Below are 26,055 nucleotides of genomic sequence, written 5' to 3'. Positions count from 1 at the left end.
TACCCATGCTCAAACACATGATGCTGCAAAAGATCTGAACTGCTGACTTTGGAAGAACATGCTGGACCTCAACTGAACACCCAATAATAAAAAAAAACCAAAACAAACTAAAAAAACAACCAAAGCAAAACAAAACCAAAAAACCTGGGGAGAAAATAACAACACTGGAAAATGTATGGTACCTAAAAAGATTCAGTACAGAAAGCAGACGGAATCTATGAGGCAGCTGTTTTATTATCCATCCAGATCCCTGCACAGCACACACACTACTTTTTACATACTCCCATATGTACAGCTCACAAACTGGGATGACAAGAACAGTGTATGCTTTACAGCATATATTTTTAATTTACACTCTGAAATACTTCAACAGAAATCTGCTGGGTCCTGTGATAAAAATAATTTTCAAGTTTTAAGGGACGCCTCATTCTTCAAGCCATATTTGTAGATTGGGAAGGTAGAATGAATCTGGCAAAAACGTAGCAATGGCTATAGCTCTGCCAAGAATTTACAAAAGGGGCAGAGAATGCCACAATTAAACACTCTGATTAGTTTAATGGAAAAAAACAAGGACTATCTTCTTACCTTTCTTACCAGGAATCTTCCATCACACAACAGAGAGGTAGACAGTAAGAGGAGGAAATGAAAGGTAGGTGCCTACAAGGTCCTGTTTTCCCTAATACCGAATAAGGATCTTTATTGCAAGCATCTGAGTCATATCTGGTGTCATGGGATACTGCCAAAGACGCACAGTTCCATCCCAAAGCCACTAAGAGGAAACGCACTTTTTACTACAGGGGAAGAAAGGGTTTTTTTGAAAGTCTGCCCTTGCTTCCTCTCTCTCCTGGCTGAGACAAACTGTGTCCTTCCTAATCAAGGGTACAAAAATTTTTACAGTGCATCTAGACCCAGGGCACTGATAACTCATCCTCATTTGGCAGCCCTGATCATGTCTGTTTATTAATCTCCTACTGTGCCCACAATCCCAGAATAGCTAACTTTTACAAATATTACATATTATAATGTACAACATACCACAGTTTGCTTTACATCTAGGACTTACACAGTACTAACCAGATGTAGATCTCTCCTAAAACCAAGAAGGAAATCAAGAGCATGATGTCAGGATCATGTATATCTTGCCAAGTTAAAAGGTTCCACCAGGATGAAGCAAATAGGCCTCTTGGCTGTGTCTTATCACTTGCTTGATATGGAAGGGTGCCAGGGACAGAAAATCCTAAAACCATAGGTTGCACTACTATGGCTTATTATTCTTTATAACCGATACTATTCTAAAAACACATAACTTAAATAATAAACCCCTTGGATGTAGAATTTAATGATAGTTTGTTTCTTTTGTCTGTAATTACAGAAAAAAGGAAGAATATTGAGAATTAGATGGATATATTTTTCTATGTGTGCAGTAAGTGTTGAGCAGACAGACATACTCGGGCCAAGCCCCAAAGCAGCATGTGTTCTTACATGATGTTGATGGGAGGATATTATGTAGTAGTGGGTAGCTTGTAATGGTATCTATGGTTTAAAGACCTGTCAAGAATTCCGATTACTTCCTAGCTCCAGTGACAGGAAAATTCATATACTATGCAAACAAGCAGTACAAAACCCACAAAAGACTATACCAATACTATTGGAGATTGTAACCACTTAGTTCTTCTATCTCATTTTTTATCTGCTGTGCAGTTGAAAATAAACCCTGACCTCCTTCATCTACATGTGCATTCAGTTCTTCTAAAACACTGTAAAAAAACCCACCTCCCCTAACTATTAAACTGATATTATAGAATACTTTGCAGTTTGAAGACTCTTGACATTTTCCAAAGGAGATGACTGTCTACAGCCTCTTATTTCCCTGGCACGGATCCCAGGTGCCTGCAGACCACAGTTTGAAAACCCCTGTACGTTAAGCTCTGTGTAGTAGGTATCTCTTCCCGCAGGAAACAGAGGCCTACAGAACACAAAATATTTAATTCAATCTAGAGCAGTTCTGGTTCAGAAGTGCCTCACACGTTTTGTTTCCTGTTTTGTTTATATGTAGTGAGGCCTTGGATGACTCAGAATCCCACCGCAGCCAGGCAGCCACGTCAGCCAGGAGCAGGCTGGCACTGCCTCAGTGCTGCTTTAACTGCTCCGCTCTGTCTGGAGCGCTTTCACTTAAGTGCTCCTTGCTGAGCCTTCCTTTTGCAATTGGCTTCAGCAATCAATGCCGTTTGGGTAAGAGGGCAATTTGCAATGATTCACTAGCCTAAATGCATGCACCATTGTTTTTGGTCTGAGAAAGTATCAGAGAAAAACCAAAGAAATTTTCACTTACAGAATGGACTTCAAGTAAATTTGAGATACTCACTTTTACATAAACCACTGCAGCTCATCTAACCTGCCCTCCTTGTCCTTAGAGCAACCACTGGTAACTTAGTACCATTTTTGGTTTTTTCTTTGACATTTTGTCACCTCTTTTGCACCTAACCTTTTGCACTGGATTTTTTGTGGACCCTGCAGTAACAGCAGAATCCTGCATTCACAATATCCATGCCTCAATCCTAGATGGGTAACTCAGTAAACACACAGGTTCATGGTACTAAGGCATGTCTAACACCCAGAAAACAACATATCCTATGGACTCTCCATTGCATAATACACCTTAGCCTGAAAGCATATCTTTCATTTGTACAGAAAGAGAATAAAATCGTGCTTGTCTGTTACGTTACCACATGATGAAAGGACCATGAAAGAAAAGTCCCTTAACTCATTGAACCATGCCCTTTCTAGATTACTAGCAAAACAGCAAGGAAGTTTTGGTTTGGCTTTTTTCAGAGGAGGCTTTCAGAGAGAATCTCATTGAGATGATGTTCTAATTTCCAAAGGACTCCTACCAAAAGGAGGTATATTTTGCAGTGGCTTGTTTTCATTCTATTTCTCAACATACACGCATGGAAAGACACGTTGCAAAAAATCCCAGACCCCAGGAATATATTTATCCCCATGTGTTAAAGTCTATCCATCTACTATCTCAGCAGAGTTTAAAATCACAGCTAATAGGTTAACAACTGTTTTTCTTCTGCTTCAGATGAAGAATATCAGAAAGCTGGGGGAATATTCGGCTTCCCAATTTGTACTGACTGCTCACTGCTACCTGCAATGTCTGTTTGACAGGACTGACATTTTGTACCGCTGTGAGATGGGAAAACGTGTGACATTTTTATTCATGGTGGCGTACGCCCTTGTAATGATCAGCCCTGGTCGATGTGCTTACTGCAGCAGCCCCGAGCCCTCGGAGAACAAACAAGAACCGAAGGTGCCAGCAGTTTGGCTGCCTTATTAAACACCACCAGGATTCTAACGAAGAGCAACTGCTGGAAAATCTCACTGTCAAATCCTCAAGGACATTGTCAACATGGAACTAACTACATATATTTTTCATTTAAAACGCTGGAAAATCCAGCAATGCAATATTAAATATAAAGAAAAAAGCCACACTATTTTGTGTGTGTTTTCTTTTTTAACTGGTCACTTTGTCAGCTTTACATCGGGCTTTCTGTGGGCCTGATACTGGAATTCAAATCAAGGAGATCATGCAACCCACAAGATTTAAAAGGCTGGAAAGTGGACATATGCCTTATTATCTTTTAACAGCCATTCCTCTCTAGCAAGCAGAATACTTGTACAGAGGGAAAAAAGAAAAAAAGAAAGGATATGGTCTCTCATTTAATTTAAGGAGTTTTATGAACAGCAATGACTATATGCTTCCCTCAGCTTCATCATTCACCGAGGAATTCTGCATAATCATGGGGATACTCCTCCGCACAAACACAAAAGTACATGGCCCCTCTATCTGTAGCATGGCACTCCACAACCGTTTACTTGGTATTAATCAGTCTAGCTCTGACTGGCAAATCCAAAAAATGCCTGGCCAAACAAGCACTCACAGTGGGGTTAGCAGTTAGAAGAATCAGATGTTTCACATTCTCTCTCCCTTTAATCTTCTAGTTTAATCCAGGGGCCCAGAGGTCAACTCAGACTGTTCTGGCCTTACTGCACGTATCAACTTCATAAGTAATACATAAGAAGCTTCTGGATGCTGATCTACATTGATAGACTAAGCAAGTCATCCATAAGACCCTCTGAGCTTTTCTCAAGTTGTCAATCTAGGTGATTTGGTTAGCCTTGCATGTACTGATGTATTTATTTTATATGCATGTTTTATTTATAAAGCTCAATTCTTCCTCCACATGCCAGCAGTGATGGACCAAGATACTCTCTACAAGATATTTATGGGTTCCTCAACGTAACAGGACTAACAAGGAAATTCTGCAGACATGTTACAGCTGCTATTGCTTGTCACAGAGCCCTAGGAGGTCGGCTCAACCTCAGTATTTTCTTCATATATCCAAGCGTTATGGCATCTGACTTTCATGCACCCAGGGCAGCAAATTTATTCCGAACATCCCTATTTAAGAAGCACTTGAAATGCCAAGACAGTTGGAAAACACTAAAAGACACAGTCCAGAATATGCTTTTTTGTGGATGAACACATCTGCTGGATGCAGGACCAGAGCCACATCATCTTACTGCAAAGCACAAATTCCTACATAGCTACATACATACTACATCACTGTAGTAGCTGAAGAAGACATAGCTGTCTGCTTGTTCATTAGAAAATACTGGCAAGTGAGTGCACGAGAGGCATAACCTTTGGCTATGCTCTGCAGGTGGTGTACATCTTCCTAAAGGGAGCACCAGGTCTCACTTGTCAAATATTTACACGCATGACAAGAGTGCAAGCCTTTTAGTTAGATAACTACTATCCCATGGATTGCCATTTCTGCAGATCTTGCACACCACAAAGCAGAATTTCAATCAAATGAATTATTTACTTGTCTGTTGACATTGTTTCTGTTCCCCTGTTTAAGAACACTGTCCCCTAAAAACCTGATGGGACATTTGATTAGTCTCAAGTAGATATTAGGTGGACAAGTGCTTCTGGGCCAATACATTTGCCTTTCTTGCAAGGAGACTTTTACTGAGCAACGGTGAATTCCTTTTTGAAAGGAAAAGTCAAAGAAAGGAGTGAGAAGACATGAGATTAGAAAATATGCTTTCTGGAGACAAAATAATTTTAAAGAACTAGGCTTACACTTTCGCTAAATCCATAAAGAATCAAGTGGAGAGAAGGAGGAAATTCCATGTGGCTCATCAGTGGGGAAGATTGGAATGGAAGCTCATTTTCTTAATGAAGGTACCTCTATTGTCAGAACAGTTCAGAGTGGCAAGAAAAGGAGGCTGGCTTTGCAGCCGTAGCATTGAGTTGCAGGAATACTAGAAAATGAACTTGTTTTCCCCTTTCCCCTTTGGTTTTCAACCTCAGTGCCACACAATGCCTGCTGTGATCCAGGGGAATCTGCTATTGTTCTGATGCACCTGGGTGTGAAGGGAGTCACAGGATTCGGCAAAGGAGCCTTCCTCCTTTCCCAACTTCATCTTTTTAACCCTGGAGATAATCCCTCCCTCTGCTGCCTCTGGCCTCAGCGATCCAGTTTTGCGTTTCTGGAATGTAGCTGGTTGGTTTTCTTGCCATCTTCCCCCTGACCTCTTAATGCTGTTCAATCTTCCTGAAGAAGAAACCTGCCCTACCAAGTAGAGTTGTTTGTTCTGCATGTCTAAACGCAGATCAGGAATGGAAAAAATGAACACATTCATTTACAGCAAATTATCAAAACAGCAAATAGGATGGTAATTTCCATTTTATGGCCTGCGAAAGTTTAACAGCACTTAAGAATCAGCTGGAAAGAGAACTTGGACAGGACAAGCCTTTTCACAGACAGGTAAGCTGCTTTAGTATGAGTATATTTTCCATTTGTTTCAGTTATTTACACTAGCCCCCAGAATACTAATTCTCTCTAGTTTGCATCAAGAATAGGGTATGATTGACTCTCTTAAGTAAAGATACACTTGGTAGAGTCTTTTGTATTTTCTTAAGCTTTACCTTTTGGTACATAAATGGAATAAAATATTCTATTTGCTGGTAAATAAAAATAACCCACAGAAACATTAACACACCTAAGCTGACAAAAGACATTCTAATCATAACAGAAACAATTAGAAAGCTGAATGGAATGGCCAGCAGAACTTGCTTCTAATGAAACGATAACCTTTCCCCAAAAATGATGTTTCGGGCAGCTTATAATTTGTTGTTTAAGTTGTACTAGAATAGTGCTACTACAATAGTACTGACTGTGTGAAAGCTTCAGTGAGAGAACGTTCCCAAGTACAGATTAGTTTTTAAAGATTCTAGGCTCACTCTCTCGTGTGCTTGCACCACCTCTCAAAGACTGCTGGGAAGGCTGGCCAGAGGTAATGATCCTGTATGAACAAGGAGGCTCTTGTAGAGGCAGTCTGCAACGTTCCAGAGGAACGGCATGAAGGCTTGATTAGGGGTGGAGGGGTGGGAAGCAGTGTGGATAGAAGCAGAAGCTTCATTAGGAGAAAGACTTGTTAAAAACAAGTATACTTTTGGAAAATAAAGTGCTCCCTTTACTTCTCAAGAAGAGGGCTGCAACTCTGCCAGACGTCAAGTGCTCCATCTGACCACAATCGCAGACCATAAAACGGCACAGGTTCCAAGGGAGCTGTATGAAAACACCCAGGACACACAACTGCAGTAGTTAAAGGGACCTGACAATGCCTCTGCTCACCTAAGCAAAGTCCCAAACCCTTAAAAATCATACAGCATTTCTGCTGTGGCTGTGGTACACAGCCACGGTAGGTGTTTATCATAGCCACAGCTGGTGTACTAGTGGCCTAATTGTTAAGCACTGTCTTCTGGAGGGAAAAGGCTTCTAAAATATCACATTCAGATATTAATCTACCCTTCTCCCTTAGCAAAGTCATCAATTCATACATTATAAGGGGTTCCTGTACTGTTTTGTTTCTTTTGCTTTAGATAACACAAAAATAAATACATATAAGAGAACTGAGAAAGCCTGCTGCTCATTAAAACCCCAGCAAGGTATTTTGGAGAGCTGCTTGTATTACTTGAAACAGCTATACAATCACCATCATTAAGGAGATGCCTGGATGCCTGCATTTCCCAGACTCTTTGATTTTTAGCTATAACATACATAACATGTACCAATATCACTTACCTGGATACTTGAATGAGGTATTTGAGACTTCTGTCTCAAAAAAACTTCAAAAAAATCAACCCCCCCGCAAATACCTTATCAGGATAGTTCAATCTTGAAGAAAGAAAAGAAAAAAAGTCTTGTTTGGTTTTTTAATTTTATTTTTGGAGGTTTCTTTTTGTTGGGTTTTTTTTTTTTGGGTGGTGGCATAAAGGCAACTCTTAATTGTCCTGTTTGTTTAGGGTGTAGAGATAGTAAGAACTTTTCAAACAACATATTTCTGAAGCCAAACAAAATTGAACTGCAATACAGATCAATCAGTTAATGAAAAATCACAAAATGGAAACGATCTAAGGCTGCTTAACATTATGCTCTGTGCCGCATCCTTACCACTGTAGCTTGCCACCACCACCAGTTCAGTGACGGAGGCTGAAATTTCTAGCAGTAACATAACTCAAGCACTGGTAATGCAAACTCAGAATCTGAGGTCTGTATTCAGACACTTGTTCTCCCTTATTTTGAACATAAAATTATAGGACTTATGAACAATCAAACGAACTAGAAATTCTGCAGCCATTAGGTGAAAATGAACATAATTAAAAAAAACCCCAAACCAACAACAAAAAAACCAAAGCAACAACCAAACAACATCCTCCACCCCACAAAACCACCAACCCAAACCAAACACATCCAGTATCACAACCAACCTCAACGTGTGAGGCTGTGGGTCCTGCAAAAGAAGCCCCTAATAGCTGCTTGCTCAGACAAGGAATGCGTCCAAGATAGCCACAGTGACACACTGAAGTGTTTATTTTCCAAATGGCTAAAAGATGACAAAGATAAACATGTGCATCCTACCTAAAAATGGGAGTGTATACATGAAAGCAAAGGCCACAAACACCCGAGTCAGGTCACCTGTATTAGCTGTCCCACTCTGCCCTGTTCAACTGTTAGTGGGCTCACAGTGCTTGCCTGCCTCACTTGGCACCACTGGGAGGGATCCCAAGGACAGCTATGACAGTGGATGCCAGTAGCTGAACATGCAGCATGTGTTCTGATGATTTAATTAAGTTTTGATGAGGTTTAAAGACAAAAAGCCAGAAGAACACAAGCAATAACAACACATTCAGAAAGGGTGTTCTCTGTAGCATTGTATCTTCTACTATAATTAACCTTACTTTTCCCCAAAACAGAGAGTATTCTTCAGTACTTCATACTATCAAACTGAATCTTTTTCTTGGCTTGAAAATTGTTCCCTCTTCTCCCCACTCATTAAACTTCAGTTGCCTATATTGCTCTTGCTACTTGTTGAGTACAGCTGAATTGCCTCAGAGTCCATAACGATAGTTCCTTGTATTTGGTTGATCTGAGGGTCAACGTTAAAGGTACACCCCGAGTAAGCCAAAAAGCATGCAAAGTCAAACTGGAGAAATAGCTGTGGTCACACCCTTCCACTTTGGTCTTCTCACGTAGTCTTACTAAGAACACTTTGCTTAAATCTTTACTGCATCGCCCTAGGTTGTCTGGCTAAAATCCTTTCTGCAATGAAGCAGAGCTTTCCCACAATGTCTTCATATGACAGAAACCGCTGCTAGAACAATCCCATAATAAACAACCCTCTCAAACAATGCCTGATAACCACTCACCAAAATGAGCTACACCACTACAGAATCTCACACAGTTAGATAATTGCTGCTAAATTTCTGAAAACAATCAGCCGAGGTGCTACAAATTCAAAGACATTTCAAGATATTTTACGGATATTTTTTTGTAACCAACAACCGCAGATACACAACTGTATTTGGAAAAGCCAGAAACTACCTCACTATAGGGTGAGAGATAACGAGTTAAAATTAAAGGTTGCTGCTGGCTTGCTAGCCCATCCCCCTTTAGCTAATCTGTCATGTAATGAAGAGAAGCACCTAGCATAGGACAGCTAGCTGCCGGCTCACTTACAGCGAGCTGATTAAGAATGTTCAACCAACAGCAGACTGCAGACCTTTCCAACGAAAATAAATAGACTGTATGCAAATGTGTTTGTCACTTTGACAGCATGTCTCAATTAAAGCATCTCGCTGCTGTTGGTAGGCTCTCTCACTGCAGTGGTATGGACGAGGCTTACTGCATTACTGATACACAGGGCTTGACCCTAATCCGCATGCATGCATTTTAAAAAAGTCTGCCTTTGCCATATACACTAGCATAATACTAGGAGACATAGAAAGCAAGTGACAATGAGAAAAAAGCCTCTTTCATCCTCTTCAGTTTATAAGAGCTGTGAATGCACAAACAGCCCTTATTTCAGAGTTCTTGTGGCTTTTTAATTGTTCCCACCTACTGTATTCTAGACAGAGTTAAAAGTGACACTAAAATCTCTCCCTTTAATCACTAGTTTAGAAGCCATCTCCCATATAAACAGTAAACGTTGATTTTTTCCTCCCCAAAGCCTTAGTTTATATTTCATAAATCTGAACACCTTTTCCTTTTGAATGAAAGTATGATTTAATTTTCATTTCGGCATGGGGCTATCAGAAAAAAAGACCCATGAAAGGACAAAGGCTGTAACTGAGACAGCCCTACAACTGCTAAGTTAGATCATTTTTTGGAAACCCAACATTTGTAATGTAATGACAGTAATAAGCATTTAGCATGTGAGCCTTTCACCACAGCCAGTGGTTCACTACAGCTGATGTGTGTTTCTTTTGACACAGAGAAAGTGATCATTAAAAAATTTGAAAGTGACCGTTAAAAAACCTCATGAATTGAAATTTGCACTTTCCACTCAATTATATACATTCCTTAATCTACCAAAATGTTTGAACCATCCATCCTTCATAAAAATCTAAAGGAAAAAACTGAAAGTAGATTATCATATTATCTGGATTTCTTACTGCTTGAAATGAAATGTAACATTTTCCTGCTAGAGCTAGATGGCTACATTACTCCAGTAGCCCCAGTTCCTCCCGACTGTATTGGCACAGAAAGTGAAAAATAAATCACTACCACAAATAATTAATTGCAAGAGAATCTGTTTTAAAAAAAAGTCTCCAAGAACTTACATTTAGCACATTGGTGAAAGTTCTGAAAGAAATAAATCTAATTCTAAAACGATACAGACAACGTTGCTCTGAGCAATGATTACATCTCCTGTAGCCCTACATAATACCTAAACAGTCAATGCAGCTATACTGACTAGTTTCTATTAATAGATACTTCTCTAAAAATCTGGTTCGCTTCACATTCTACAATTCCCAATATTTTACAGGTATTTTTAAATTACACTATGTTTCCAGAGAAGAAACCAGATATTCATCTGTTTTCTGATCATAATACTGTAAAAAAAGATACAGAGAAAGAAAAGAGAACTGTGAACACAAATCATGTTCCTTTTCGTGTCAGGCTACATTTAATAGGGAAACACTGGCAAACTGATAATACATACTGTATGCTTTTCCATGAAAATCACAGCAACTACAGCATTTGCTAATTGACTAGCTCTTAAAAAACACAACCAAACTCACTCTTTTGCAGACATATCAAAAGAAACATTGTAAGAATAACTAATGCGTATAGCTCAGTTGTCAATACTGAAATACAGAGTACACTAATAAGCTATTACTTGATTTTTCCATCTTAGTTCATTGCATTTAATTTTCAGAGAATGTTAAAATGCTTTAATAGTTGGATGTTCCATATTGACATTAATGATCTGGCTAGATAACAGAGGATATTTTACATTACACATCCTCCGTCCTGAGGGCTATAGCACTTTGCATGTTAAAAGAACAGCAAAATAGTTCATAGAATTGCTATAATAATTATGCTTCCACCCCATTCACTTAGAATTTGTTTTTCTCAAAACCACTGTATGAACAAAAAGGAATCAGTAACATCCAGAAAAAGCAGGGTTTAGAATCCCATTTAAACAGATACAACAGATATAAATCTGTAATAACATAATTCAGCTACCAAAAAAACCCCCAGCACCCAAACACAATTGGCATGTTCATTATTGTGATCTTTCTCTGAGCTATTTTTGCTGAGTCACACAATTTAAAGAAACCTAACATTAAAACATACCTGACCAAAATGTACTGTGATTGGTCTTCTGTCTTCTCGTAATTTAGGGTCCTTCTTCTCAACCAGTGGTGAAGGTGCTGTCCTTGGTAGAGATTCCTCTGGTGTTGCAGAACACCCATTCTCAGCAATGTCCTGTATGGTAGGAAAAGGTGAATAGCATGGCCAGGAACATTCTTGATTAAGGGTAAGGGACACAAAGGAGACACTAGAGGATAACGCTGACTAACAATTTTCATGTTAGGGGGGAAAAAAACACCAAAGTAAAGAAAAGAAAACATCATTAGAATAAAACATTTTGTTGCACTTTGTTCATCAGAGCTTGTATACAACCACTCTCTCCTCCTGACACCAATGTTGCATGTGAACAGACATGTTCAATAAAATGTCTGACTTAAACATGCAAAAGCCAGGAAATACACAGGGAGAAAAAAACCCATGGCTCAAAATTTCTATCCCAGGAACGAATTCATAGAATCATAGAATGCTTTGGGCTGGAAGGGACCTTAAAGATCACCTAGCCACGCCCCTGCCAGGGGCAGGGACCCCTCCCCACCAGCCCAGGTTGCTCCCAGCCCCGTCCAACCTGGCCTGGAGCACTGCCAGGGATGGGGCACCCACAGCTGCTCTGGGCAGCCTGGGCCAGCGCCTCGCCATCCTCGCAGTGAAGAATCTCTTCCTAACATCTAATCTAAACCTACCCACTTTCAATTTAAAGCCATCCCCGCTTCCTATCACTACATGCCCTTGTAAAAAGTCCCTCTCTAGCTTCCTTGTAGCCTCCCTCTAGGTACTGGAAGGTGCTGTAAGGTCTCCCCAGAGCCTGCTCTTCTCCAGGCTGAACAACCCCAACTCTCCCAGCCTGTCTTCACAAAAGAAGACAAATTCAACAGAAACCTAGGAACAGGGCTACCCTGCTTTTTGTAAACTGAAATGAAAACTAATTCTATTTACATACTTCACAGAACAAGCTGTGGCAGAACAGTTACTTGTGGAAGTGGCATGGAGAGATGAAACTCACAGCTTAGTTAGCTTTGCGTTTTATCTTTGTGTCTGTCTATGCTGAAGATGCCTTCAGGAGATTGTATAAAACAAACTGCTGCCTAGCAGCATGCTTTGTTGTTTCGCTTTGCTTTTGACATTAGTCCCCATCTTCAGAAGCGATGTGACCCATCAACCTAGGTTGGAAGACTTGGCAAGTGTATGTATGGTATATGTAACATGGGTTTTGAAAAAGACAAAGGCATGCAGACATAAGGAATCAGACAGGGAGAAGAGAGTTTGAAAGTCAGTTGAGAAAGTCTGTAACGCAGTGGGCCCCAAACCTTACATCTCTTTGCAACAATGTAAAGGAAATAATGCTTGGTAAATATAGAGAGAAACCTGCACACACTGTATCTCTGCAAGACTGACCTAAGGTTGGCTGCTGACATAGACATTGCTTTGATTCACTGACCTTTGACATGCCCCCTCAAGTTTCCCTCTTGCTAAGGTACAATAATGAGACATGTAAGCTGATGGCCAATTAGAAATGGTTCTTTTGGACACAGACTGACCTAATGTGTTTAGGTCAAATGAAACAAAAAGCTGGATGGACTTTCTAAGGGGCTTTGTCTGCTCCACAGAGAAGCTGAGAGACCTTTTTAGATCCAGCTGGTAGAGCAGTGGTTCACCAATATGGGCATAAGGATCCTGGGGAAATTAACAACTTGTTAAAGTCAAACTAGGGAGAAAAAGTTTTTCTTCCCCCCACTCTCCAGCTGCACAATGCTATGCTGTCTTTAAAAAAATACAACAAAGTACACTGAATTAGTAACGAAGAATCCCAAAACAACTAGGGACAAGAAATGTAAGCTTCTATCAAGCTCATACTTCAGCTCCAGAACAGCAACAAGCTACCAAGGGATCTGGTCAATTTTGGAATCATATAACCTATGGTAGCAAGGTTCTGAAATGTAACAACTTTCAATAAAACCTTTTATTTACATACTTCTCTACAGGTATATCCATATTAAACGTGCACCAAGCCTCAGACCTGTTATGTATATGCCATAAAGGTGTCCGGCGCATTCAAAGCCACCTGACCTGCACGGAATAGTGGATGCTCCCAGCTCCAGAGCTTTCAGAGTTCCACCTGGAGCTGTGGCTCCCACCAAGGCAATAGACAGCTGGGAATCAATGGAAAGCAAAGCATCTTCCAATCCAGGACAAATTTCCAGAAAAATGTAAAATGGATGCAAAAGTTTGGACATCAGCAGAATGGGAGGAGACAAAAAGACTCGGACAGATAAAGCCATTAAGCAAAACCCCATAAGACATGTAACAATCACTGCAAATCCTTGCAGCTTTTATTACTACAGATTTGCTGTACCTCTCCGATGATATAATTGCATAGAAAAGATAATGTGTTCCTAAAGCTTATTTCCACTGTGTTTGGTGTACACACTTCCAAAGAAACTACAGCAGATTTCAGCCATTTTTTTTAAAGATTTACTTAATAAAATATGAGAATTAAATTATCTGATACTGTTAAGAGTTGGTCTAAAGAGAATGATATTGTCTCAACATTGCCAACAGAGACCTGGAGATGGAATGCAGTCCTCATGGGCACCAAGACACAAAGACCCTGGGAAGGAGAACTCCATGGTACGAGGAGTGCTGTGCTGCTCCCTGCTACCTGGGACTGGAAGGAACAATTAGAATAAGGCCGCGTAACCGCTGTCCAGAAGATGGATCACAACCACTGTTGTAGCAGCAAACCAGAAAACTTGAACTTCAGGTGAACTTTCTTCATTATAATATCGTTATAATACAAAAACACACCTCCTGGTCTGAAGCCACCCGCCTCTAAGGCAAACCACACCTCGGGCACCCCTCTTTGGACATGCTGGTAACCTTGCTCGAGAAGGCGAGATGGGCAACAATCCATGGGCCAGAGGAGGAGCAAGGTGTGTTCCCTGGCATAAAAGATGGTTCCCTAGCGACCGAACTTGGGAGGTCTTCCCCACCAAGGATCACGATGATCGGAAGTACTGGCGGGACACTGCCTGGACCTGGGACCATAGGGACACCTTGGACTCGTGGTGGTAGCTATAATCCTCTTTCCTTTTTTACATTACCTCTTCTTCCCTACCTGTCACTCTATTGCACACCGCGTTACAGGCAAACAATAAAGTTGCGCTGTTTGATCAAAGCATAACCCCCTTGGTGTGGTTGCCTTGATTTTTTGCGCTTCGAGATCATAGTAAACGAACTATCACAAGTCCACTGAGTGGACCGTGACAGATACCCCTCTATTTTTTTCAAAATCACCAAAAGGCAGACAAATCAACAACACAGCTTCAGTCCTCAAAGCAAAATTTGCTTCACAAAAGTTCATTTTATACCTTCAATTAAAACACGTTTGAGCTAAATAAGCAGAGAAACCCGATTTTAAACTCCCCATATAAGGGCTCCAAGTAGCTTCAAAATGTTTAAATGTCAAAGTGTTTGGCAATCCTATAATTGGAAAGTAGACAACTCCTTCAAAGCAGTCTGTGACATACCTGCAGTACTCTAACAGACTTTGAATGCAGTTATTCAGAAGTCAATGGGGAGTACAAGACAGAGAGAGAAATAAAACCACAAATAGGAAAACAGCACTCACCAATTCTGAACTTCAGCTTCAGAAAGGTATCAGAGCTCACAAAATGTCTACTGATAAAAGCAGTTCTTCAGCTTGAGAACTACAAATGACCAAGGAACTGCAGTGGGTCACAGGGCAGGCAGGCCTTAAAAAAGCAGTGCCCATTCCTACTAAAAGAAAAGCCAGGTAAAGCTGTGCGTCCTGGCCGAGCGCGAGGACGTACCAGCCAGAATGCTGTCTTGTGCTTCCACACTGCACTTGAGACCACTGCTTGTATTTCCACCCCAAGCTGTGCTGTGCAAGTGTACCAGCTTAGCGGGTGCTCACGAGCAGCTCTTTGTATTGCAGTGCAGGTGTAAGCCAGCAAGGCATTCCTGAGATAGCTCAAGTCATACATATTATTCAGGGTAACAGCAAAAAACATGAGACCTATCCCCCCCAAAAAACGGGAAAAAATGGAAGGTGATAAGTTGCTCATTACTGGAATAAACTCTCCAGAGTTTGCAAAAACCTAGCAATGTTTCAGTGACTTAATGAAAAGAAAGTGTAATTTAAAGGTATTATTGAAAACAGAAACACCTTTTGCCTGAGGAAAAAAGACACATTATAGATTACTGGGAAAAGAGAACGACAATGATCTAACACACTCCACAATTATCTCCGTATATAAACAGTGCTTCCCCTAAGAACTGTCTGTTCAGGTGAAATCTCTACTACCTATTTATTTTAAAGAAGGAACTCCAGAGAATGAGCAAGATATATATTTACAGATATGTAAAGTTCACCCTGTAAACTGATAAGGTCTTCTTCTGTTTAAATATGCATTAGTAATTTTTCTAGGGACCTTTTGCAATGGAATACAAATACTATTAGAAGAGCAAAACACATTCCAGAATGTCTAGGATTCTTCAGGTTATTTTATAATCCTCTAAATGAGTTGTTTCTAGCTGTACTGATAATAAAGCACTGACAATAGCCCATTGATAACAGACATTAACTAGAGACACACAGGGCTCTAGTAAGTAAAATTGTGTTGAATACATTAACGCCAAGTGCCCAACCATTTATACAAATTGTCTTATCCAGAAGCTTTCAGTAAGTTTCATTCTCCTTACTGAAAGTTGAGGATGGTACCATTCATATTCCTCCTTCTTCCTAATTCTATGTAGTTAAGCTTCAAACAAGCCAATAACGGAGTGACTTGACCACCACGGTCCATTTGTGAAATGGAAAAAGCAGCCTTTACAACAACCAAAAAAAAAAAAAAAAAAAAAAAGAAAAGAAAAAAAAGAAAGAAAAAGAAAAAAGTACTGTATCAGATATAAAATAAAGCTATCATGCTGTATCTATTAACAATTATTTGCTATCACTCATAAGAATCCTCTGAAAACTATTTCTGTTGCTTTGAAATACTGTACCACAAATGAACAAGGGATGGAAACAGAGCCCCATTCAATCTCTACTATCATATTAAAGAAGGACCTTACACACACCACAGTGACCTCTCAACAGGTCAATCCTGCATTTCTCATTTGCAATTCAAACCCGAGACTGGAGCAGACCAAGGGCAAAATGGGCTCTTGATTATATTTAAGAGGTCACCATTGCTATGCAGAGTTGTAGGAAGCAGACCTCTAGTTTTATTGCATTTTTAAATTCTATCTTGTACAGAAGCTGCTCATATTTGGCAGTGAGAACTGGAAAAGGGATGTTTATATTTGACTTTTCCTTACCAGTGGCCTGCATACTTTTTGTATTAATAATGGAAAATAATACATTAAAATGCAGTGGATAGTAAGTTTAGTTTAAAAATAACCTTAGGTTATCCTTAGAAGATGAAAGACTAGCATCCCCATTTTGGCAAAAATTAAGCATTTAATGATGCCAGAATTTCACACAGTTAACACCTGCACATACTAGTTAAGTAAACACATGAAAAATACAATGTTCTCATGTGAAAATTGGAGGATGCATTAATAGACTTGTCAACAGAGCAAAACAGATGTTTAGATTAAAAGTAATATGAGGGTGATCAAAACAATTTTTACTATTTTTATCACTTTATACAGAGCAATACCTCATTTCATAGTTATCTTCCTGTCTTGCATTCAAAATGGAGAAGAGGATGGGATAGAAAAGAACAGACTTAATGAAGAAAGGAGTAGTAGAGCAGTATGTGTCAACTACTTGTAGAAATCTTCTAAGCTCTTGGGAAAGCGTATGTTCAACAATCATGTTTAACCAACTTACAGAAATGCCACATAATAGGGAAGGGGAAACAAAATTGGGCCATTTATATCTAAACATTATGTGTGTTTTTTAAAAAGAATGCTTGCTGCTTGAAAGACTAGGAAGACAACAATAATAATGAAACAAAGCAATGAATGAACGAGACATTTCTCAGCCTTTTATACAAATGTCAAAGAATAGCATACAATTATATTAGCATTTAAAATACATGAAAATAACCTGGTCATTTTACACAGTTCCAAATGCTTTAGAAATGCACACAAGGAGGCCAAACATTTTACTATTCATTAAGGTTATGTCCAGAAGTGAAACACATGGAATTACATAAAAAATTCCATGTACAGGAAAACTGCTTCATGTTTCTAATATTATTCATATTATATCTAAAGTGATGACATATAAAATAGTAAGTGCAATAAAATAAAGTAGTATTAAAAGCATCTGAAGCAACTTTATCTTCCTCAAAAATCTCTAGCAATCTGCTAAAGTATTTAGAGAGCAAACAGCATTCAGATTGTACACACAGTTAATTCCATCAGTTTAATTCCACCCAGCTGCACAATATTCCCTTTATATTAACATTTTGTTGACACATTCAGGTAGATACCTGTTTGTGCCATGTGAATACATTTGCAGTGCTCTCTTAAGATAGAGAATAAATTTACTGAGATAGCACAAATGAAAAAAACCCCAAAACTATTATGCTACAAATTGAATAAAAATTTCTGACTAAGAACTTGAGTTCTATTAGCAAGTTAGCTATCTCGTTTTCCCCAGAGTGTAAAAGCTCTCTTTCATTGAATAAATAGAATAGCTGAAATAAACCTAAGGCAGAGTTAACCATTCATTCATAAGGTATGTATCAATATGACCACACTGGCTTAAAAGGAGCAGTTAGTATTGGAGAACACATTCTTCAAACACAGTTCAGCATTCTTGGAATTGTATTGTTTACAAACAGAGACAGATTTGGAAAACAACAAACAGTTTGAGTCTTTTTTTCTGCAATAATTGGAATTTGAAATGAACACCAACTCTGATTTAATTCCTTTATGCCTAAACTTTGCAGTAGACACTCACGAAACATATAAATCCTCTTCCCAATAACAGACACTACACTATTTTTCCTGACTGATTACTGTAGAAGTAACAACAATTTGCCATCAGCAAAAAGTTCACCGCCATTCCTGTAGGAAAGATCTCCCAGTTCACATAAAGTCCACTTCCACAATGCCCCAGCACAAAGGACAGGAAAGGGACCACTCCAAATAGAACACTCAATTTTCTGGCTTTTGTGGGTTTAAGTCAGAGCCTTTATGTATTTGAAGACAATTTTTTTGTGTCTGTGAATATTTATAATAGTGTGAAAAATCCAGGACAGCTGGTAATGCATTTTGAAGTGTGCTAACAACACTGTATCAAACAGCTTCCTATTGATCACATAATGCTTTTTGTGGCTAAGTAGTTCGTACGTGGTGCTTATACATTTTGAATAAGAACTTCAAGTACCTTTTGCTTCAAGCGGTTTTTCACTTCTTTTATTCCCATTTTTGCATGATCTTTTGCCTGCATGAAAAATTAATTTAAGTTAAAATCCCCTTCTATTTCCAGCAGTGACTAAGCTTGATTTCAGTGCATCAAGATTCACCTTCTCTAGTTACTAAAAATGGTAAGGAAAAGATTGTAACAGGATGCTGAAAACATATTAAAACAAACAGAAAGCTAAAAAAACCCCAACCAAACAAAAACCACCACCACAGACCCCCCAGCTTGTTGCAAAAAAATTTTCTTATCTGTTTTGATGCATTAGACATCTTTCATCTTTTTACATTCCACACCATAGGTCTTCCCCTCTAAAAATCTATCTTTGCTAAAATTTAACCATCAATAGCAAGCCTGCAAACTTTCGCCTTGCAGTACTCTGGATGCCAGTTCTATTTAGCACAGCTAATCTCATCCTACTCATCTCTCTGATGCTGGAGAAAAATAGTAAGTTTGAATACTTATCTCAATGCTTTTTGTAGCATTATTTCCTAAAATCAAGCTTAAAAGAAATCCTTGCTTGTTTCTACGTTGTTTCATCTTGCACAATGGAACTGGCAGCCATACACGGTAACACAGTAACATACTAGCTGTTTGTTAACAGAATTGAAAACATTTTCATTTAAAGAATAGCTCAGTAAGTTGGGGTCTAAATAAGCAGGTATAAGAAATCTCTAGGGAAAATTAATTGACATTTAGAAAAGATGGAAACAATTTGGAAAATGAGAGGATTCCCTTATTTCGATGAAGCTGCAAGCAGAGAAACCTGAGGTAACAATGACTTCCAACAGAGTAATGATGAGATGGTAGAGCTGCTTAGCAGAGCATATAGGCACTGTTTCCCAGAAATAGTTCTATATAATAAATAGAATTTATCATCTATACTTTCAAAAGAAATCACAAGTTTCCCTTGTCCTTTGCACTTCAATTATGTTTAAATTTCAAAATGACTTTTCCACTTAAATTTGAAATTTAGATGAATGCATATTTTAAGTAATTTCACAAGACCAATAAAAATGAATATAAGTCTTGAGTTTCATTTGAAAGGTTAAAACAGAATCGTAATTAGACTCTTATCTCAGTAGTAAGCCAGTACTTGATACTCACAAACTTATAGACAGTCTTCATGGCAGGGTTAGCCTTGGTCTTTACTGTATTTAAAATGGCTCCACTTCCTTTCTGTAATTACAGTAACAATAGAATAAATTTTATCAAAGCTCTTTAAAGCAAACAGCAATCTAAAATCCACCATTATTAACTTAAAATAACAAAGCATTAACTATGCTTATTAGCAGAGCTGAGTATTAAAACGGTAAATTTAAAGAAAAAGAACACAAGTAAAAATGTATTAAATCTTTCTCTGATTTTCCAGAGGAACCACACCCAACTCTGATTAATACCATAGTTTTCAAAGGAAAAATGTAAAACAGTGTTCTATGACTGCTCCACTCACCATCAAGGCTGCCCTGTACATTGCATTAAAATCCTAAATAAGTTTAAGACAAAAGTATCCTAACAAAAACTCAAAGTACTGGGGCAGAAAATTCTGTTTCAGGAAAGCCTGTACATTCAATCTGAAGAAGTAAAAATCTTTTATTTTCCTTTTCATGATCCCATAAAACTACTTAAAAGCATGCTGCCTTTTTAAAGATCTAAGTACTTGATAAAGGGATAAATTGAGGGAAAATGAAATTAACTACATTCATAAACATTAATTCTAGAAAAGCTGAATTGCATGTGGTGAACATAGTAAGAGTCATAAAACAATAGTAAGTCAGACAGAATAAACTGTTAGTCTGGTTGGTATTTAATACAACACACAACATTGACTATTGCTGTACAGTGCCTTATTTCATAAATACAGGATATGGGTAAAATCCAAGGAATTAAACCTCAGATAATTTTCTGTTTTCTTATTTCAGTGCAAAATTTATTTCCAGAGACCAGACACAATCAGATGCAAACAGTTTTAAGATTTACTACTTCTGTTACAACATAACAATTAAAAAAAATTATAAACTGTTGAATTTAATTACATGCATTTTTATATTCACTCAGCCGTTCCCTTTCCTCATAATTTTAAATTTACTTGCCACCCTACATATTTATATATATTTATGTACATATATTTACCTACATGATGGGATTTTTTAAATTACTGTTATAAAATATGTTTAATTCAATATTATCAAGATAATACTGAGCACAGCATTTTGTGTAAGGAATATAATTGCATTCATAACCAGGACAGTAGGCAAATAGAATGCTGCAAAAAATTCTGTGAGAAAACAATTCAATCCTTCCTACTGACTCATACCCATAAAGCAGAAATATTTTACTTTTCAATACATTTCATGTATCAAAAGAGACTTCTAAAATCAGTTATTATTCTAAAATAATATTATAAATATATTCTAAAATAATAACACATTAAAAATCTAAATACTTTTAGAGAATAATTTATGCAACTACAGCACTAAACCAAAGAGATTGCACTTCACACCATTTAGCTTTATAAAGAGCTTTTTGGTGTGGCAATGTTCCCTTGTCTTTCCTCTTCTATTAAAAGGAAAGAAAACCCAAATTATTTGCTAAAATGACAATAATTTGTTTCCATCTGTCTCCAAGATATTAAAAGTGGGATTCAAAAACTTGAGAAATCCTATAGTAATTTTTAAGTGTTTTTTTTTTCTTCTATTCTTTCCTTCCTCTGAAGAGTGCATTAGTTTCTCACAACTAAACTCAAGTCGGTCACAGCTAAACACTGCAGCAAACGTTAGCCTTGTTCATGAGGACAGAGGTTAACAGCCATACAGCACTGTAAAATGGTCCAGTAAGAATCAGAATGTTTGTTGGAAGAATATTGTGTTCTTACCCTTACTGTAGAGAGCCACTGGTGGTACAGTTTGTCACTACCTAGAGAGAATCACAAAAACCAAACCGTAACTCTACCGAATAGAAAACAAGTTAGAAATGTGAAGTGTTAGCACTCAGCGGTTCTAGGAGCATGAACAGCACAGGAACAGAACAGAACAATCATTCTCTTCCTTGAATGGAAACACAACAAAAAACTGACAAGATATCTACAATTTTTCTTTTACTTGCTAGGAGACATCTGTATTTTATCTGGGTTGACTTTCAGACATTTAAGAACACTGAGATTTTTTTTTGTAAGATCATTAAAAGAAATTTGAGGTGGTTCTGGGTAAAGTCAAGGTTTTTCAGTATCCTCCATTGCAAGGACTCTGAGTTGTACTTTAGCCTTGTGGTAAAGCTGAGGTTTTGTAAACCTGAACAGACTTAATTCAAACTACAACACATTATTCAAAGTTCTTGACAGATGAAAGAACAAACATTTAAGACACTTCAGCTTACGGGTATCATTGAGCCTCAGTTATTTAAGTGAATAACCACAACAACCCATTACATCATGATGGCCCACAAACAGTAGGTCAAGAAGAGTGTCTGAAATTACTTTAAAATACTATATTCCTTACCTGCATATTCTCCCATATTTATCTCTTCTTCAAAAACATCACTGAAGCCCTCACCAGAGTTAAGGAGATCCAGACGGCCATCAATGAACTACATCAATGTTAAAAGACAGCATAAACAAATCAAGCATCCCATCCTTTATCTTTTCAGAAAGACTTTATTCTGCATTTTCTAGAATAACCTCAATGTTCTTATCAGGAAGGAACTCTAAATAGAACAAATACACAACCAAAACTGGCAAAACATTTACCAATGCAAAGAAGTATGCTGCTTCACTAAAAAAACCAGCATTCACATGTTTTGTTTATACATACATGTCTTCAGCTTCCCTGAAGCAGTAATATCATGTTTAACAGTAATATGCTTTCTGTATGAAGTTTACAGCAGGTATATTTGGTCTAGGTATGCTCAGATCAAAACTGAGCACAGAGACACTAGGGGAAAAAACATACACCTCTTAAAATACAGAAATACTTAATCACCTGGATCTGAGAAAATCCAGCAAGCAGGAATTAAGGTGCTGCACTACATGAATTTTCCTCATTATGTGGCTGACAGATCAAGGATTATAGAAACAGTCCTCAAAAAACCCAATTGTATTGTTAAGGAATCTGCTTCTACATTAGAGCAATTAAGCCAGTACCTGCTTAAAGAGCTGGAGCTGAATGGCATTCTGAAGAAACTGCCTCATGACAGCAGAACGATGGGACACAAATGTTTCTTCACAAAAAGTGATGGGTTCACCCTGTAGAGTTCAAAGCATTAAACACTGAAAAAGCTTTGTCTGAATCCATTTGAATCCCCTGTCTCCATTTTATCTACTTCCCTTCCAAAAGAAATAGATAAACACAGTAGGCCTTACACAACATTGAATAAACTGTAGTTTATTTCCAGGTTTCAATCATTTGAGTGAGAAACAGGCTGGAAACTGGCAAATTGTGTATCATCAAAGTAAAACACATTTGCTTCATGCACATTTTGCTAATGCTGGTGAAACAACTTTCATCATCCAGAAAGGTAATTTTACTTAACGTCCCCCAAAATACAACAGTCATCTGAATTTTGTATATTCTGCTTCTCTGCCTCAGCAGACCTAGCCAGTTAACCTGCACAAATGAGTTAGGAATGTCTACTGTGTCCTCTCCACAGTTCAGGAAGATTAGACTTTTATGTACTGAATGAGTGAAATTTCCTTTTTTCACAACCTTGTTGGCAAAAGACAGAAATTGTTTTGCAGCTCTACTTTTATCTTATTTTAATGAGTTATGTTAATGCTGAAGTCTGCTGTGCATCTGCCATAAGGGCACAATTTCCTCCACACTTAAATCTACAAATACTCAACGTAGCAAGGAAATATATTTATTGAATTAAAAACAAGAAAGTAAAAAAGAATGATAAAATTATACTGATGTATAATTAATATGGAGGCTTTTTCATACTCATACTAAAATATATTTGGACTCTTCATCTGTTGAGTGTTCAAAATCAATATTAGATAGCAAAAAAACCTTGAAACACCCCTTTGAAAAGGGTGGTATCACTCCATCTCTGAGAGCTTTTTATATCAGCAATCTTGTTTTCCTTGGCTGTGTAAAGTCAGGATAACAGTGCCGCTAAAATGGCTGTGCTCAAAAACCCGCCATGCCACAGCATTGCTTGGGCATACTGGTTTTTCCCCACCAATTTATGCTGGAAGCCACCATGTGACCCCAGGATTTCTAACGCCTAATCCACATTAAAAGGATACTAAATCCTCAAAACTATGTTGTGCAAACTGTGATGACATTCACACTTCTTAAGATGCGGAGGTTTTTCCCTGAGTTCACAGTCCATCAGGCTTACCCACTGCTACATTCCCTGCGGAGGCGTGGTGCTACCCCAGAGCTTGTCAACCCGACAGCTGATGTTCACTGCTGACTGCCTGTCCTTGGACATAACTGACCTCACCATTGTAACTACAGGGTGCAAACAGTTATATTGGGTTTTAATGTAATTTATGAGGAAAGTGAAGGAAATATTTGGCATCAAATAATCAGACCGCAGCAATAAATTTTTTCCTGGCCCCCAATGAACTGAACAACCAGAATCGCCGCGATGATACACCATGTACTTCACCTCTAACCCAGCAGTCAACAAGTGCCAGATGTCACAGATTGTTCTTAACAAGAGGAAAAGGATCAATTGCAAGTGACTGTCTAAGCACAGGATGGGTGCCTTTCCGAGAGGGAAGAAGTCACTCTTTAGGATAGTTTCTGTCACCCTTTCCTTTGGCCAAGGAATTTCCATGGGTTTGGAAAAGAAAGCAGGTCTCTTTATGTGACAACTACAGTTTTAGGATGATTAATTTTAAAGAGAATAACCTGTCTTTGATTTATTCTAGCAGATATTTCAAGGAAAAACAAAATCACTACAGTCTTTCTGGGCAAGAAGCATGAATGTGAAAAAACACTTCCCACCCACCCCCACTCCCCCCACCTCCCCCACCCCGGTTCCCTATGGCTTTGTTCTCATCAGGATAAAGAAATAAAACACTTCGTTTCAAAGCATCAAAGGAAAAATGTTTGGAAAAACAGGTCTGGTTGGCATGTGCCTGGTATATAAGACACTGGTGAGTCACTATGACACAATGACTACTGCCATGACAAAGGTTCTGTCTCAAAAATCAAGGTATGTACTGCTTGAAAGGTTGTCATACATTTAAATGACTAACAGCTGATCATGCACTTGTGTTAGCAGATGGCAGAAAGGGACAGAACTTCTGCATGACATGGAAGTGTCAAAACAAGACTTCGAGCAAGAGGTAACTTGGCAAACAGAAAAAGCCATTAGTTGATCTTGAGATGGGATTGATAATTTAGACTAATATATGCTCCTCCAGCAAGAACTTAATATATTATATTCAGTTATTGATATCCCACTTAAGACTTGTTTAAACTCTCTCAGCTACCATGAAGGAAAAGTCAGGATACTACAGAGCACTACAATTAGTAAAAGAAAATCTTAGGAGATTGCAAATGCATCTATTACTACAGAAATGTAGTGACAGACACTTCCCAAGCAGGGCGCAGGCAACTGTAAAACAAACAACAGGATGCAAGGTCTACTGGGCCAGTATGAAAAAGGATTTCCCATCAAATTCAGCTACCAGAATGTACCAAAGGATGCCTCAAAAGTAGTTGTCTGACATAGATACAGTCTGCAGTGTGAAAAGAGCTGGGAGGAACACATGAATCTACACTTTGTCCATGATCAGAGTTTCACCAGAGGAAGGTTTAGCTTTCATGTAATCCTCACTAACAAAACACTTTAAAGCAAACAAGCAACCCTTCCTATAAGCTACAGGAACCCCAAACTTATCCCATGGCCAGAGAAGAGTATGATCACTGTGGAAAGAACTACACCCAGCCAGTCAGAAGCTTCCTCTACTCCACTGTACACGCAGCCCATGGCACCAGCGTCTCTTACAGCTGAGCTATGTACCATTCCTACAGACACACATATTGCAGTTGGGGGAGCCCTGTATTATTATAGCGTTAACACACTTCCTTCCCCAATGTACTAACGATTGAGTTTGTTCATTAGGTTGATTAGACCTTTTGACTTCTTAAGAGACAATTCAGGTTCAACTGCTGCTAGATGACAGGGAAAACTTTAATCATCTAGGTCAAGCGTGAGCTTTTCAGCTTAGAATGCATTAGTACCTTCCATCCTCCATGACCTCCAGAAGGGTGAACACACTGTTGCTAACCCCCATCCACAGCTTCATTACAAAAAGACAAGCTAGACAGCAAGACCATTTTCTTGACAGAGTTAGTTAACTGTAAATTATAAAGCTAATCAGTTCTTCGTTTACTGGCAGATGACATTATACATGAGGGGACATGTTAAGAACTACCAATACTTTGTGAAATGAATGGTCTTGCTCAC

The 26,055-nt window shown here is 38.5% G+C and overlaps 1 protein-coding gene across 4 annotated transcripts in view; it reads right to left on the bottom strand.

The window, feature by feature from the left end:
• Window positions 1-26,055, bottom strand: part of DENND1A (DENN domain containing 1A) — a 216,679-nt gene that overhangs the window by 28,449 nt on the left and 162,175 nt on the right. For all 4 annotated transcript variants that reach the window (XM_056352995.1, XM_056352992.1, XM_056352996.1 and 1 more), the window contains exons 14-19: window positions 22,772-22,873; window positions 22,131-22,218; window positions 21,509-21,549; window positions 19,741-19,812; window positions 18,601-18,657; window positions 11,220-11,351 (exon numbers count right to left, since the gene is read on the bottom strand). In XM_056352995.1, coding sequence (XP_056208970.1) covers window positions 11,220-11,351; window positions 18,601-18,657; window positions 19,741-19,812; window positions 21,509-21,549; window positions 22,131-22,218; window positions 22,772-22,873 — 492 coding nt within the window. The remainder of the gene's footprint in view (window positions 1-11,219; window positions 11,352-18,600; window positions 18,658-19,740; window positions 19,813-21,508; window positions 21,550-22,130; window positions 22,219-22,771; window positions 22,874-26,055) is intronic.

The sequence above is a fragment of the Falco biarmicus genome, chromosome 9, assembly GCF_023638135.1.
Source record: "Falco biarmicus isolate bFalBia1 chromosome 9, bFalBia1.pri, whole genome shotgun sequence".
NCBI lineage: Eukaryota > Metazoa > Chordata > Aves > Falconiformes > Falconidae > Falco > Falco biarmicus.
Note: the sequence above shows the minus strand (reverse complement) of the source record. Positions and strands in the feature narration are given on the sequence as shown.